Below are 16,844 nucleotides of genomic sequence, written 5' to 3'. Positions count from 1 at the left end.
TGAAGGCAGCCTCTGAGTCTTACACAAATCAGCTGCCCGGCTGTGAGCAATGCTGGATGGATAGAAGGATGTGTGGACAGATACATGGCAGGGAAAGAAGGACTCAGAAAGAGGCTGATGCAGCTGGTAAAAGGGGCCTCTGATTAGCATGAGAGCTGGACTAGAACCTCATGGACCAGCCAGTTCCTGCTACCTGTGTAGGGTGGGTAAGTGGTGTCCAGGTTAGGAACACAAGGACGCTGAGGGAGCAGAGATGACGGAAAACAAATGAAATACAGGTATCTTCATCACAAGTTACAGAAAATGACCTTTATTTATTGTACTAAAGTCTGTTTATAACTTTTGATACAAAGTAATGTTTTAGTACAGAAAATCCCAGTCTGCCAGAACAGTACCTGTGCACACTGTACCTCACAGACCCTGTGTCTGTGACTCAGAGCAACAGCCCCAGGGGGCCTGGGGTTAAGACCTGCAGACAGCCTCGTTTGTCTCGGTTGTCTGAGCTAGAAAACTGGCACCTGTAAAACAAAGGGCAGCACTGATGGCTGCAGCATGTTTCTTTTTGAACAACTGTGCAAGAAAATATATCCCTTTTTAAAAAATGTCAATATGGTTAAACTATAATCTAGTGTCTAGAATTACAAAGAATAAAATGAAATCGAAGATTTCTTGGTAGTAAAATGAAATGTTAGGAACAGTATTAAAATATAGGTCCTACCCCAGTGACACACGGAGCCCGGTACAGTACCTATTATTAATAGGATGCACAGTTGAAGGAGGAACCACATCAAATCTTCAGCCAGAGACATCCAGCATCAGAACTGGGGGGTGGGTGGGACAGGGCGGGGCCCAGAGACCTCCTCACTGAGTACTGTTCGAGCCATGAGTGCTCTAGCCAAGACCAAAAAGATCCCAGTTTCTCTTTAGATTTTTGACAGTGAGCACACTAATCAGTATCCTTTCCCTAAGAGCTCTCAATTCAAAGTCGGAAACACGAATGTTTTCATATTAAAGAACTGGTGTGCCTGCCTCACTCTACAGTTGTAAGAACTACTCTGCAAAAATTGCACTGATGAAGGCCGTCACTATTTACAGAACCTAAAGAGGACCCAGTGGCATGCGTCAGCTCTAAACACCTTGCCTGGAGCTAGCTGTGTCTTAGCGAACCCATGAGACTCTGACGGCCTAGACAGAACGCTCAGAAAATAAAAGCAGAGAAGAAATGAGAGGACACTGGAGGCAGGTAAGAAAGTCTGAGAGACGAGTTTCTAAGACTGCAAAGTCGCCTTCCTTGATACAAAGGGGAGAACACTGCTGCTGGCGAGTCAGCCCCACAAAGGCACTGGTTTCTTAACATCTGCAGTCACAATGTCCTTCCAGGAGAGGGGCCACTGAGGAGCAGGAAGTCTGTCAAATCTCTGGTCCCACTGCTAAGAACCTCGCAAAGCAAAGCAGCTGCAAACAAGGTTCCCATGTTGTTTCACTGAAAAACACCAAACACCGAAGCAACACAAGGGTTGATGGGGGCAGGGGCTGGGCCCCAACAGCATGAGCCGTTCAAGTAAACATAATCAAATACTCGGAAGAGGCTTGTAAACTTGTGATCTGAAAGGTTCTCTTTGCAGCATTTCTGATGAGCTGGCTAAAGAAAGGTTGCTGTTGAACCCCTCTATTAAAAGTCTTTTGTGTTTCTTGTTTTGTCTTAAAGCACACATGTGAGAGGAATACAGTCTGCTGGCCTGGGCCCGGATCCCATTTATCTGTGGTCCTCTGTCTACAAAGGAAGTGCTTCTGGAGTCCTTCAGCATGGATCCTGCCCCTTTGTGTTTATATCAGGACAGAACTCCTATTTTTAGTCACTAAAAAAGCTGGGCCAGGCATTTACACTGGTGACAAGCTGCAGTCATTTCCCAGCACAGCGCTCTTCTACAGCGGGCAGGCTGGAATCCACAGGACTTTGTTTTGTTCTTGATTGACCATTGCCAAGATCTGAGTGCAAATGCTTGATAGGGCTCCTCCTTGGACGACTCCTGCAAGAGAGCCCCCAAACACACACATCATTGAGCTCTGAGTTAGACCCCAGGTTTGAGACCAATAAATGCACCTTTTAGTCTATGTCTTCCTGCTTGTTTTGTGCTAGTTGGTCCTTCTGTCCCACTACTACCCCACTCTCTTCCATCAGCAAGAAACTGGGGAAGAAAAAGGAAATTAAGAGTTAAGTGCAAATCACTCCAGCTTTCTATCTGTCCCTCTGGTCAACTGCTCAGTAGGATGCAGAAAATACAGGCTCAAAATGAATGGTGTCAAATTTTGCCAGGCTCCCCTGACCCCTGGCACGGGAAAACACTAGGATTTGACCACTCACATAAACCACCCACCCCCACTGCATGCCCTAGCTGGTGCTTGCCTAGTCTTGCAAAGGAAAGTCCAGCATGTCAGAAAGCAGGTGAGGGGGGTATTGTGACAGTCTAGTTGGCAACGGGATTCTAGCAGGAAACAGAGTTTAAGGAGCCGGGGCATCTCATGACCCAGAGATTTGCAGCAAAGATGACGGCATGTCCGCAGCTATGGCCCAGCCCTGCCCTGCAGGCTTTCAACACGAGTCCTGTAGATGCTAGACCCAGGCTCTTGGTATACACCATGGACAATACAGGAAGGAAGACAACCTGTGCCCTGGCCACTTGCCACAAGGTATGTACAGACTGACAGGGAGTGTTGAGAAATCGCTATGGAAATACAACAGAGTAATTTTATGTCTGTTGAAACTAATAAAAAGTCAAAGCTTGTATTTTGTAAGTTTTGGAGTTGTAAATTTTCATTTCTCTAGTAGTAATGTACTCGGCTAAAATACTGGTCAGTGATGGACTGGAAATGAAAGCACACACAGATAGAAACACCACGGTTGGTTTTGGAGACCAACTATTGCATGAGAAGCCCCAAACTAGATCACAACACCCTCTAGAACTTAATTAAAATTCTGTTGTTGCCTCTCTGTGACTATGGTATTATTAACCCTCCTGCAAATGGCTGATTATGAAGAGGTTAAAAGCCATGAAGTAGAAAGGAGGCAGTAAATTAAAGTCACGTTTATCTTGGTTTGCTTTGTTTCAAAGACCAATGATGGTGAGGTCACAGCTTTTATTCACCACACCTCATGGCAAAACTGGACTGCTCTGCAGGATGCTGAGGACAGAGAGCCACGGGCACCACTGCCACCCTGCAGGCACAGGAGCCCTGGAGCTACAACTCACGTATGCTGGGAGACAGACTTGCAACCACACAGGAGGACACACAGGCAGAAAAGGCCGGGCCACGCCCCAGGCCAAGCCAGTGACCTTCACCTTTCAACCTGTGAATCTGCTGACTCTGCAACTAGAATACCTTTAATGAAAGTGCTAATGATGGCATTCAGGAGGCACCCAGGAAGTGTGGGCTTTTACCACTTCCAAGGAGGACATCTTTGGGAAGCCTGTTTCCATCTCTGCTGCCTGCTTCTCCTCTCTGGGCTGTATGCACACCTACCTGTGAAGTACCTACTGTACTCCTGCTCAATCTTCTGAGCTGTCTCAAACTGCTCTTTGGAATGCCTCTGAGTCACTTTGTCCTTCAGGTAGATAGGGTCTCTCTGCTCCCTGTTGGGACACCCAGGGAACCAGGCTGAGCCTCTCGCCTCCCCAGACCCTCCTCTTTCCTTCTTTTGTCTAGTGTAACAGGGATCTCCACTGCCACAAGGGCCCCACGCATTATAAAGCACACCAACAGCCAACAGGCCCCAGGGGGAGTGCTGGGGAAAGGGGCAAGGTGGATGCATGAGTACATGCACACAGCAGATACCCCAAAGTGCAGGCACCTGAAGCTTGAGGCCCACACAAGAGGCCTATCTCAGCCTTCCACCCCGACCCCTGCTGCCTGAGCATCTCAGCCCAACCCCAGCAAGATCCCAGGCTCCCCACAAGGAGCCGGTCACCTACTTGATGTGTTTGGCGCTCTTGTAGTGGATGAAGATGACGACAGGGTAGATGTGCATGTGGTGCAGCCGCTCGATGGCATGGGGGGCGATGTCCAGGAGGCAGTGCCGGTTCTGAGGGGGAGGGGGAGGAGAATGAGTGCCGGGACTGGCACAGGGGTTGCTGGGCCTCACAAACACTGCAGCCCTTCGGAGGACACCTCCAGCCTTTCTCTGCCACCCCTTACCCATACCGCTCTACCTTACTGCATAAAATGAAAACAAGAAGTTCTACTTAAGAACAAGGCAGAAAGACCAGTCTTTCATGAAGACCATACCTGATAAACCATGAGGAAACCGTACTCGGGGAAAATTTCCGCACAAGCTGTCAGCTCTGATGGTGGTGAGGCTGGGAGCCAGGGCCCACCTCAAACTTCCTTTCCTGACTGTGCCCAGGTACTGGGGACTTCGCAAAGCCCTACACCAGTCCAGACTCAGAAACCTAACTTCTGCCAGTCTGAGCACATGAAGACTCAGAGACTCTCAGAGGGCCTGTAGCAGGGAAAGGGGGAGTATGTCTTCACATGGCTGTGACTAAAATGTGTCCCAAGGTCTTCTGGGCCTCAGGGCTGAGCGTGAGCCAAAGGCAGGCCATGGGCACTCTGCCTGTGGCGCTCCCTGGCCCACAGAGCTACCCTGAGGGGCCCAACCACTGGCAGTTTCCTGACTTCCCAGGGCACCTCTGTCTGTAGCTGAGCACTCCACACTTACAGACCTAAGAAGCCACCTTCATTCAGTGAGGGGGAAACAAACGAAGCCCAACAAGGTAAGCTAGCTAACCTGAGAAAGAAGCTTCCACACACCGCACAGACTGCCCCACTTCTCATGCTACCTAGCGGGACTTCCCCAGTACGTTCAAGAGCCCAGAGACACACAGAAGGCTCTGCACCCTTTCAGAGGCAGGGGCTCTGATGGCAGCTGTGCACCCTGCCTGCAGAATAAGGCACACATAAAGTTCTTCACAGAGGCTCAGCAGACATTCCGGGTCCCTGTTGCAGAATTCCCTGTGAGGGGCACTTCCTAGAGTTCAAAGCTCTCATCAGATCCCCTCAGATGGGGAGAGGGGAGACATGCACAGGGTGACTCCTATACACCTGCCTGGAACCTGCTTCCTATTCAAGAAAGTGGAGCACACAAAAGCAACGGGGGCAAGCCCCAAGTAGGCTGACCTAGAGTAAAGGGGCACAGGTGAACTCATTGAAGAGGGGACAGAGGTCCAAAGGCAGAGGGGGTCCAAACCCAATGGTCAACAGGCACCTAACCCTCATTTTGAAGCAACAGGTACCTTCTCTGTGATCTCCTTAATAGAAGCCACTGTGGTCACGTCAAAATGGCCACTCCTCCGCTTATAGTCGACAAACAGGCAGTCTTTGACACCACGTTCAATGGCCTGCTGGGAGGCCTTCATCACCTCTGCAAAGCACAGACACAGGAATCAGGATGCCTCCTGCACTGTGAATGTCGTGGCTCATTCTGGGCAAGGACACTGTGCAGAAGAGCTGTCAGCAGCTAGATGGTCCTGCTGCCCTCTCTATCAGAAAGAACCAGATCCACATGCTGCCCTGACCAGTCAGGATGGCTCTGAAACACTGGGATCCGGCCCAGGAGATGGATGAACAGGGACACAGGGACAGACAGAGCCCAGAAAGCACAGGGGGCATCCCTTACCAAGGGGGCACCTGCAGAACTTGCCAGGTGCCTCGTTCACCAGCATTTCCTTCACCACGTCCAGTAAAGGCCCCAGAATCAGGACGGGCCTCAGAGATGTGCAGTCCACCTTCTGAACCCGCTGATAGGCAAGGCTCACTGAATCTGAGGGAAGAAGGGGGCAGTGTCATGGGTCCCTGCCTAGAGTGGATGGGGGGAGGGGGGAGGGGCCCACTGCTCCCCTGACCTTGCTCACCCCAGGTAGGCCCACCTCCTTCACAAATCCAGAGCCAGGCTGGGTGACCAGCTTGCCCCAGTTTTCCTGGGATGTTCCAGTTTTAGCGGTGAGATTCCCACATCCTGAGCACAGCAGGGCATGGTCACTCCTGGAGCACAGCAAACCTCTGAGGTCTGGCAGGTAGAACCTCCCCTACAGACAGGTGTGGAGATGGACCCAGACTTGCCCACTGCAGGAGGCAGGGCGGAAGTTCCCACTTCCTTGCCCCTTCCCACAGGCTGAAACAGATGGGATCGGCACTGTGCACCCATGCTGACCCTACAGATAAGGACAACCCTTAAAAAATGGCAGAGCTACAGGACAGAGAGACCTGGGTCCCTGGATGATCCCAGAACAGAGCTGCCTCCCTGAAATCACCCACCAGTGCTCAGACTTTTACACAGTAGAGAAATCAACTCTATCAAGTTTCAGCCACTGTCATTTGGTCTCAGTTACAGTGGTCAAACCAATATTCTAATTGATAATGTAGCAAACCTCCCCTCCACCAAAGAATGAAAAATCTTTGAAGAAAGAGATAATCTAGAAACTAGCACAAAGTATCTGCTTGGTAACTCCCTGGTCTCAGCCAGTGCCGGCATCTCAGAAACACTTAAAAAAGAACATGAAACCGAGTCCTTGCCCTTACAGACCTTACACTCTAACCAGGGTCTCGAGACAGCAGCGGGTGAAAAGCAAGACAACCATGCAAGAGGTGACTGCCCTACCCAGCGGTGAGAGATTCAGGGCACGGCAGGAGTTCACAGGCATACACCAGGCCAGAGGCCGAAGAGGGTACCAGACAGATGCAGGAGGCAGGGGGATGCGAGCCGCCACTTGGCAGAGCAGAGGTGAGGGCAGACCAAGGTGGGCTTGAGAGGGAGGCTCAATGAGAGGCTCCACCGGGAAGGCCAGTCTCCACGTACAGTGGGGTAGGGCATTAAATTGAACACACAGCACAGTGTGAGGTGCAGCCTTGACTCCAATAAAGACTGAGTTCATGGGCAGAATCAAGAAGGAAGTGGACATGGTCTCTTCATCTCTCCTCTTCCCTCTTTCCACATCCGCACCTGTACATGTATGTTTCACTCCTGATGATTATCCATGTACATCTACATGGCTTTCTATACAGCATTTCTCCACTTGGAATGAGCTGATCTGTTATTAACAAAGCAGGGGGAAGGTTTGGAGCCACGCTCACCACCCAGCAACCCTGTGCATTTTTTACTAAAGGCTCTGAGCAGCCCTAGGGGAAGAACTTCCTCTGAGAAGAAATGGACACATCCCCTCTTTTGAAAACTAGAACATTATAAATAAAGCTAAACATCCTCTCTGACACCTTTTCTCCAGTCCTGGTGCTCACCAGCTTCCTAATAATCCCCATTATGAGCTGGAAGTATATCCTTCCAGATGTTTGTTACCCATGTTGATTTTATGTGCTCAAAAAGACTAGAAAATATGTTGTGTATAGCCATGTGTCCAATAAAAATGAGATGACACTGTAAATATTCTGCAACTCTTTCATTCCGTGTGATGTTTCTAGAATGCATCCCTGTTGATTCATATTGACTCCTTTAATCCCTCTGAATATCTTGCATGTGTACCATTACATCTGTTTATCCACTTCCCTGTGTATGTACATTAAGTTGCTATTCCTTCAACTTAAACAAGTAGCATATTCTCCCCTAATGACTATTAACATTCCACATTGTGGGGCACCAATTTAGAAGACTTTTATTACTCCTTGAACAATCTCCTTTGCTGAAAATCCTGATAATTACAGAATCACAGGGCTACAAAGCATCTCCCAAGTCATTAGTTCCAACCAGCACCAGAGGCCCAGAGAAAATATAAAACTCCCTGGGAAAAGTAAACATATAGACATATTAGAATGCAGAAGTAATGTAATATAGGTGCATAAATCATTTTCAAATCTGGTATAGACATTAAAAACCTGAAGTAATTATAAATCTATGCTAACACATAAACAATATAAAAAGATGTAACCAGTGTCATCAATAACATAAAGGGGGAGTACACAAAGATGAAGAATTTTTATGAGACCGACATGAAGTTATCACTTTAAAGTGGACTGTTAGAAATTTAAGATGTTTTATGTAATTACAATGCTAATCAAAAATACCTATAAAATATACACAGAGAAATGAGAACGAAATCAAAACATATCACTACAAAAAAAAGGCAAGGGAAGAGAAGACAAACAAAAAAAAGCTACAAGACAAACAGAAAACAACAAAATGGCAATAGTCTTCCCATATCAGTAATTATCTTAAATGTAAATAAATATCCTATTAAAAGACACAGACTGGCTAAATGGTAAACAAACAAGAGCCAACTGCATGCTGTCTATAAGAGTCTCCCTGTAGATCTAAGGACTCAAATATACAAACAGTAAAATACACGAACAGTAAAAGGATAGAAAGAAGGCAACTTCATGCACATGGGAACATAAAGATAGCATGAGTGGCCATAGCTGTGTAAGACAAAACAGATTTTAAGACAAAAATTTTAATAAGAAACAAAGAAAAACATTATATAATAATAAAAGGATCAATTCTCCAGAAAGATACAACTATAAATATATATACACCCAACATTAGAACTCCCAAATATATTAAATGAACAATGACAGAACTAAAAGGAGAGATAGCAACACAATATTAGTAAGGGACTTTAATACCCCACTTTCAGTTATGGAAAGAACTGAAGATCAATACAGAAACAGCACACTATAGACCAAATGGATCTACTAGACATATACCGAACACTCCACCCAAAACAGAATACACATTCTTCTTAAATGCATAAGGAACATTCTCAAAGACAGAATACATGTTAGACCACAAAACAAGTCTCAAGAAATTTAAGAAGAGTTAAATTATACAAAGTATCTTCTCCAAGTGTAAGGAATAAAACTAGAAATCAATAGCACAAGGAAAACAGGAAAATCCATAAATATGTGGAAATCAAACAACTCACTCTTAAATAACAAATGGTCAGAGGAAAAAAAAACCCAAAGAGAATTTAGAAAATTTCTGGAGACAAATGAAAAAAACACTGCCTACCAAAACTTACAGGATGCTTGACATTGAAAAACAAGAAACATTTCAAATCAACTCTCTAACTTTACTCTTTAAGAAATCAGAAGACTATGCTGATAGACAGTGACTGTAATGGGGTAGGTGGTGGGGACTTGATAATGGGGGGAGTCTAGTAACCATAATGTTGCTCATGTAATTGTACATTAATGATACCCAAAAAAAGAAATCAGAAGGAAAAAAAAAAGGACTAAACCCAAAATTAGCAGAAGGAAGGAAATAATAAAGACCATAGATAAATGAAATAAAGAATAGAAAAACAATTAGAAAAAAACTGATGAAACCAAGAATTGGTGTTTTGAAAAGATCAACAAAACTGACAAACTCTTAGCTAGACTAGTTAAGAAAAAAAAGGAGAGAAAACTTGACTAAAATTAGAAATGAAAAGAGGACATTACAACTGATTTCACAGAAGAAAGAAGGATTTTAAGAAACTATTCTGAGCAATTACATGCCAATGAACTGGATGACCTTGAAGAAATGATAAATTCCTGGAAACACACAACTACCATGTGTGAAGAAATAAAAAGTCTGAAAAGACCTATAACAGGTAAGGAGATTACAAAAGTAATCAAAAAACTTCCCAACAAAGAAACTCCCAGGACCAGATGGCTTCTTCACTGGACAATTCTACCAAACATTTAATGAATTAACACCAGTCCTCCTCAAACTCTTCCAAAGAATTTAAAAGGGTGGAACACTTTCAAACTCATTCAGTAAAAAACTACAGACCAATATTGCTGATGAACATAAATGCAGAAGTCCTCAGCAAAATACTAGCAAACCAACTTCAAAAGCACATAAAAGGATTATATGCTGCAACCAAGTGGGATTTATACCTGAATGCAAGGATGGTTCAACATATGAACTCAACCAGTGTGATGCACCACATTATTAAAATGAAGGACAAAAACCACATGATCATCTCAATGCAGAAAAGGCATTTGACAAAACTCAATACCCTTTCATGATAAAAAATACTCAACAAACTAGGAATGGAAGGAAACTACCTAAACACTATAAAAACCATATTTGACAAGCCCACAGCTAACATCATACTCAACAGCAAAAGAGTGATAGCTTTCCCTCTAAGATCAGGAACAGGGCAAGGATGGATGTCCACTCTCACCACTATTACTCGACACAGTGCTGGAAATCCCATACAGGGCACTTAGACAAGAAAAAGAAACCAGCCATCCAAATTGGAAAACAAGTAATAAAATTATGTGTTCACAGATGACTTTTATATAGAAAACCCTAAAGAACCCACAAAAAGAAATTGTTATAACTAATATAAGGATTTAGTCACGGTTTCAGGATACAAAATCAACATGCAAAAACTCAATTGCCTTTCTATACACTAATAGTGACCAGCCACTAACCATTCTGAACGAGAAATTAAGAACACAATCCCATTTACTACCATATCAAACAGTACAGAATACTTAGGGATGAACCTAACCAAGGAGGTGAAAGACCTGCATATTAAAACTACAAAATGTTGCAAAAAGAAACCAAAGATGGAAATTAATGAAAAGACATAGTATGCTTGTGGATTGGAAAACTTAGTGTCATTAAAGTGTCCTTGGGTGGGGGCAAAAAAAATAATGTCCGTACTACCCAAATGCAATCCTTATCAAAATTACAATGGCATTTTTCTGCAGAAATAGGAAAAAAAGTCCAAAGAATCTCAAGGGACCCTAAACAGTTAAAATAATCTAAAAAGCATTTGGAGGCCTAACATGTTCAGATTTCAAAACATACTTCAAAGCAAAGGTAATCAAGACAGTGTGATACTAGCATGAAGATACACATAGAGAGAGAGTAAGTGAACAGAAAGGAGAGCCCAGAAATAAACCCTGTGTAAATGGCTAAATGATTTTTGACAAGGGTGCCAAGAGTACATAATGGGAAAAGAACAGACTCTTCCACAAATGGTGCTGGGAAAACTGCATATCCACATGCAAATGCATATGGAACATTCTTGAAGACAGAATTACATGTTAGGCCACAAAACAAGTCTTAACAAATTTAAGAAGAGTGAAATTATACAAGGTATCTTGTCTGACTCCAAGGAATAAAACTATAAATCAACAGCACAAGAAAACAGGAAAATCCACAAATATGTGGAAATTAAACAACGTATAAAATTTAACTCAGCCCTTGTCTAGCTTGGATTAACACTTAGTCTACAGGCACACACCTGATCATCTACATTTGCTCTCTTACAACACTAAACTATGTTTTCTACCTTTATCTTGCATCTACCTACCACTTCAGCATTTTATTAAAAATAAAAAAAATAATAATAATAAAGGGAGAAATGTGGGATTCACATATAAATCAAGTATAAAAATCAAACGAATATTCATATTTGACCTGATTGTTTATAGTTCATAATGCGTGATCAAAACCGAAAGTTGCTGTGATGACTGCCCTTGTACTGTTCACCATGTAAGAACTTATTCACTATGTAAGAATTCGTTCACCATGTAAGAACTTGTTCGTTATGCTTCAGAAGATTGGAGACTGACGAGAATTAGGCTTGAGATGGATTAATGATTGTGCATTGAGCATTGACTCCCCTATACAGAATTTTATTGTTGTTAACAACCATTTGATCAATAAATGAGAGATGCCCTCTCAAAAAAAAAAAAATTTAACTCAAAATGGAGTAAAGACCTAAGTAATAAGACCTAAAGCTATAAATCTTCTGAAAAAGCTTCATGACAGTTGGCATGGGCAATGATTCTTGGATACATCCAAAGCACAGGCAATGAAAGCAAAATGGACAAATGGGGCTACACTTCAAAATTTCTGTGCATCAAAGGGAACAATCACCAGGGAGAAAAGGCAGTCTGTGGAATAGGAAAAAACATCTGTAAATCACACATGTGATAACGGGTTAATATCCAGACTACATAAGGAACTTCTACAGCTCTACAAGAAAAAACAAATAACTCGATTAAAAAATGGGTGAAGGATTTGAATAGACAATCCTCCACAGAAATTATACAAAAGGCCAACAAGCACATAAAAAAGAGGCTCAATATCACTAATTAAAAGAGAAATGCAAATCACAACTTTTTTGTCCCAGAGGCTGTGGTTTGCCAGCCCCTATCCTGATGATCAGTGAAAGTAGGCTATTAACAAGTGTGGGATTCATTCCATTTGCTGTGCCTAAGGCCTTAATTTCAAAAATAAAGAGAGAAGGACAGGAGGGAAGGAGGAAACCCAGTGCCCCACCTTCTGTGGCTCACTGCCACCTCCACACCTTGCCCGCCTGGGGCAGGGGACACACGTTCTAGGGCAGTGGACACACACTAGGGTCCCAGGAGCAGTGTTCCCAACAGCCTCTTGCTTTACAGGATAAATGCACCCTTTCCACAAGAGTGATCTACCAGGGGAAGTGCGACACTCCCTGATATGCAACTCCAGGCCTGGGTCAGTGCCCAGTGTGGGGAGGACCTTGTAGAATCATTAATGGACACAGGAGTGAGGCCAGTAAAGGCCAAAGACCTACAGAGGCCAGTGGCCTTTGGTCACCACCCAGTAGCCTGTAACAAGTCAAAAATAAACTAGAAGCAATGCACTGAGCAGAGAATGCTTTTTGCCCACCCATACCCATCCTTTCCTCCTTACTAAAAGAATCTCTCTTGCTGAGGCTGGCAGTGAGCCAGCTCAACCCTGCCTTTTCAGCCTCTCTTGCAGATCTGAGTGGCCAATAACAGGCAAACAGAAGTTGCTGGGTGTGGCTTCCAGGAGAGCTGTTCAGAGAGGCGCACTTTGCCTTCCCCCTTCCACCTTCCTGCTATATGAATATGGTAGCTGGAGCGGCATGGAGCAGCAGTGATGTGTGGTGACCACGGAGACTTCAGAATGGAAGCCACACCCTACAGATGGTCCCAATCCAGGAGCCTACCTCTAGTTACTCTGCATGAAAGCAAAGCAAACCTCTAACTGTGTAAATCACTAATATGAGGCTTCTGTGATCAACAGCAAACCTAATCCTGAGAGTCTGTTGGAAAAGCTAGCTCAGAGTCACTTGCCTTCAAAGAATGGAATGGAGTCATTGGAAAAGGTGTCCAAGGCAAGGAGGTCTTTTCCATCTTTGGACCCACTGCGTTTGTGCTTATGTTTTCTCCGAAAGAAGGATCTGCGTGCAGCTGCCGACAGTGTCTTCGCGGCGCTGTTGTCGCCTTTGACTTCCGACATGCTGAGCCTCCTGGAGAATTCTTGGTCCATCCTGCAGTCACAGGGGTCGGTGGTGCTGGCAAGGGCCTTGGGACCATCTCCCGCCCGCCCCAACTCCAGGCTGCTCCAATGGGGCTCTGAAGATCTCCTGGCTCCTCCACCCACCCATGCCACAGAGGACCCCTTGGTGCCACTGCTGTGGGGGCACCACAAACATCAGTGCTGGGGAAGCTCTCAGAGCAGGCCAGTTTCTACACCCAGGTGAGTGCCAACAGGAACTGGTAAGACAGCCTCCACTTGGCGACATTACAAGCTATGCGTCCTGCCATAAAAAGGAATAGAGTCTGATACATGCTTCACAGGGAAGAAACCTGAAAACATGCTAAGTGACAGGAGCCAGTCACAAAGGACCACATGCTTTATGATTCCATTCACATGAAAGTCCAGAACAGAGAAATCTACAGATACAAAAAGTAGGTTTGTGGCTGCCTAGGACTAGGAGGGGAGCAGGGAAGACATAAGGACAAGAGGGGAGGTAAAAGGGGCTTCCTTTTGAGATGATGAAAATGCTCTATAATTGACAGTGGCAATGCACAGCACTGGCTTGTGCTAATTAACACTAGCTCTTTGGACAAGTGATTTTGGCAACAAAACATATAGACCAGAGGCTGAGATGAGCAGCAAAATGTACCCCCCAGTCGCCCAGGACTTGGCCCTCATCCTGTGTGATCTCCCCACGGGTGGCCCGGCCAACCCCCAGGCCCAGCCATGGAGAACACTTACACATATTTGCTGGGAATCTGCCCACGCTGGATCTTCTGGGCGTTCTCATCCAGCTGCCAGGCCATCCAGGACCCAAATGTGCCCTGGGGCAAGGTGTCATCAACATAAAGGATGTCATCTTTTTTAAAACTCAGCTCATGCTCCACCTCTGCCAGCCGATCATACAGGGCCCTGGCCCGGGGCACAGGGGAACAAAGGTCAGGAGGCTGCCACCTGCTCAGGATGAGCCCCACACCTTGGCATCTAGGTTCCAGAACAGCCTCCTCCTGTTCTGAGATTTCCCCAGACTATGATCAGGACCCATCTCTCCCCATCTCCCCATCTGACAGCTGCCAAAGGAGGGAGCCTGGGCTTTACATAACTGGACAACGAAGTTGCCTTTGCTCCCCAAGACAGGGAGCTTGTGGGAAACAAGGGCTGCTTCACACCCATCAGACAGAGAACTTCTTGCCAAAGGCCAAAGATCCATCTCCCTTCCAAATGGGTTTTCCCATTTCCCTTCCTCCCCCGAGTCAAGGCAGATAGCTCCTCAAGACTGGACACTCCCCAGGATGGAACATGTCATCTCCTGCCAAGGAGGGGTTCCCAGAGACAGGGACCCATACCTCATGGTGCACAGTTGATCAGTTTTTATTCTTTTTGTGGCCTCAAATCTTAGGGACGTGAAGGAAGCTATGAACACCTCCTAGAAAATACCTGAGGCCTGTCCCCACACCCATGGTACTTTCATACGAACTGCAAGGCACTGAGGCACCTTGGTGACCCCACATACTGCACAGGGATCTGCAGACCTGGGTCAGAGGGACCCCAGGAGAGGAGTGTACCCCACAGGAAAATGGGGCTCTGTAGCCTCAAAACCCCCAAGCCACAAACCCTTACGAGGGAGTTCCCCTGGCCCTGCAAGCCCTTGAGGGCTTTCTAAGTCATAAGCACCACACCATGAGCATATGCTCTGGGGCCCAACTAATGACAATCTTGGCCCACCCAGAGGCAAGAAACAGAGACATCCACAGGGATATTTTCCACCAAAGACCCTCCTCTGGCCCTGAAGCCCTGGAGCCCCTGGCTACCAGTACCTGATGTAGAAGCTGTCACCAGGCAGGCCCTTGACCTTGGTGAACTCCTCGGGACGGTACTGGACCTTCAGGCGGACGCCATCCTTGGGCTTCAGCATTTCCACGTAGACCTCTTCCACCGTCTTGTTGCGTGTGTCCAGACTGCCGTACTGCCAAGGGACAGGGGACAGGGGTCAGAGAGCAAGAGCCAGGAGTGGCCTGGACACCCATGAGGGGTTGTGGGATAAAGTGAAGATTCAGCATCCCCTTAACTGGAAATCCACCTGCCTTCCCTCCAAGGTGGGACCAAGTCCTCTACCCTCGATATCATCTCCCAAAAGAAACTCTCTTGTGTCCCCCAGCACATAAGGGCTACTGGAAACATGGCACCTCATCTTGCTTACACTACTTGCATCTTCCATTACCTAGGGACCATCTTCCCCTTCAAATGGGAGACCCAGGGAGAGGAGATGACATTCCCCATTTAATGAGAGTCCTACTGCTAACAAGTGCAGAGCACCTTCCCTCTGGATGCTGGGGCCCAGCTGCACCCTGTCCACCTCCCTGAGACCTTCCTAGAGGGTCCTGGCAGCACTCAGAGCTGAAGGGTCACCAGGTGAGAAGCTGTGCTTCTCTGCCTCCCATGCCACCTGACACCACGTCAAGGAAGCCTGACGCGCAGACAGAGAGTGGCCTAGCCAGTGGCCCAGTGCTCAGAACTCACCTCGAGGATGAGGTCCCCTGGCACAAGGCCGTCAGGGCCCTTAGCAGCACTGTCCTCCTCTACCTCAGCCACAAACACCCCGTGCAGGTTCCCACCACATAAATGCACTCCAAGCTCCAGCTGGGACTTCTTCATGAAGACAACTCGTGGCTCTGCAGTCTTCTTGTTGGCATCTCCCCCCATCCTTTCGGAAAGGAGAACAAAATTCCTTAGTCATGCAGAAGACGGGAGTAGGGCTTGAAAAGGACTGAACAGTGGCTCATGCCCTAACCATTTTCTGCTTGCTCCATGGAGTCCATGAGGTCTCAGAACCACAGGGAGCCGAGAGGTGGTCCCTTCATGGGCTCTAGTTCTAGGGGCTTAAGTTTTAGGGAGGATGTTGAGAACTGACAGAGGTGAGAAAAGGCCCAGGTCACAAAGCCAGTAGGGAACAAAGCGGAAGTCAGTTCTCCTGCTTTTTGGCCCAGCGGTCAACTGCCTGCCATGCCTTAGTCTGTGTTTCCCAACGGGACTGAGCTTGTGCCTCTGGCTTCATTCCACCTAAGAAAAATCGGAGCCAGTCTCACTGTTCAGAGAAGACCTCACTCAGCAACTATTTACTGAGCAGATCTATGGCCCAAGGGCTGTGCTAACTCACAGAGAGGGAGCCCCTTGCCATCAAGGAGCTCAGGATGCACGGAGGGAGATGGAGATGTTAGCAAACAAACTCAGTGAAGGGAACGGGACCCCTATAGACACGGGCGAGGGGATTACAGGGGAGAAGCCAGCGTAAACGGACACTTGCTGCAGGTAAACTCCAGCGCACTCATCTGGTGCAGAGAGAGCTGCGTTCGGAGTGAAGCCGGTGCTTGGCCAGGCCCCGCAAGGCAGGGGAATGGCTGTCTAGGACTTCAGAATGACTGCTGTGTGCCCTGGCCCACGTGGCCTTCTCCCACTCGCCCTCCAGCTCTCACATATGCCCTGCTCCTCCTGCCCACACGAATGCTGATCCCTCCTCCTGACTGCTCTCCCCGCCTGCCCTCTGCGTGGCTAACCCTGCTCA

General features: G+C 46.6%; 1 protein-coding gene across 10 annotated transcripts in view; it reads right to left on the bottom strand.

The window, feature by feature from the left end:
• Window positions 1-289: 289 nt before the first annotated feature.
• Window positions 290-16,844, bottom strand: part of DLG5 (discs large MAGUK scaffold protein 5) — a 130,484-nt gene continuing 113,929 nt past the window's right edge. For 8 of the 10 annotated variants that reach the window (XM_073240747.1, XM_073240746.1, XM_037013294.2 and 5 more), the window contains 9 exons: window positions 15,803-15,986; window positions 15,100-15,248; window positions 14,024-14,194; window positions 13,096-13,292; window positions 5,675-5,818; window positions 5,292-5,419; window positions 3,972-4,081; window positions 3,523-3,632; window positions 290-2,030 (listed from right to left, as the gene is read on the bottom strand). In XM_073240747.1, the coding sequence (XP_073096848.1) occupies window positions 1,927-2,030; window positions 3,523-3,632; window positions 3,972-4,081; window positions 5,292-5,419; window positions 5,675-5,818; window positions 13,096-13,292; window positions 14,024-14,194; window positions 15,100-15,248; window positions 15,803-15,986 (1,297 nt within the window). In that variant the 3' untranslated portion in view covers window positions 290-1,926. Of the gene's footprint in view, window positions 2,190-3,522; window positions 3,633-3,971; window positions 4,082-5,291; window positions 5,420-5,674; window positions 5,819-13,095; window positions 13,293-14,023; window positions 14,195-15,099; window positions 15,249-15,802; window positions 15,987-16,844 lie in introns of all 10 variants that reach the window. The other 2 variants (XM_073240750.1, XM_073240749.1) reach the window with 2 other exon arrangements.

This window comes from Manis javanica, chromosome 7 (assembly GCF_040802235.1).
Source record: "Manis javanica isolate MJ-LG chromosome 7, MJ_LKY, whole genome shotgun sequence".
Classification (NCBI taxonomy): domain Eukaryota; kingdom Metazoa; phylum Chordata; class Mammalia; order Pholidota; family Manidae; genus Manis; species Manis javanica.
This window is presented reverse-complemented; position numbering and strand designations above follow the sequence as displayed.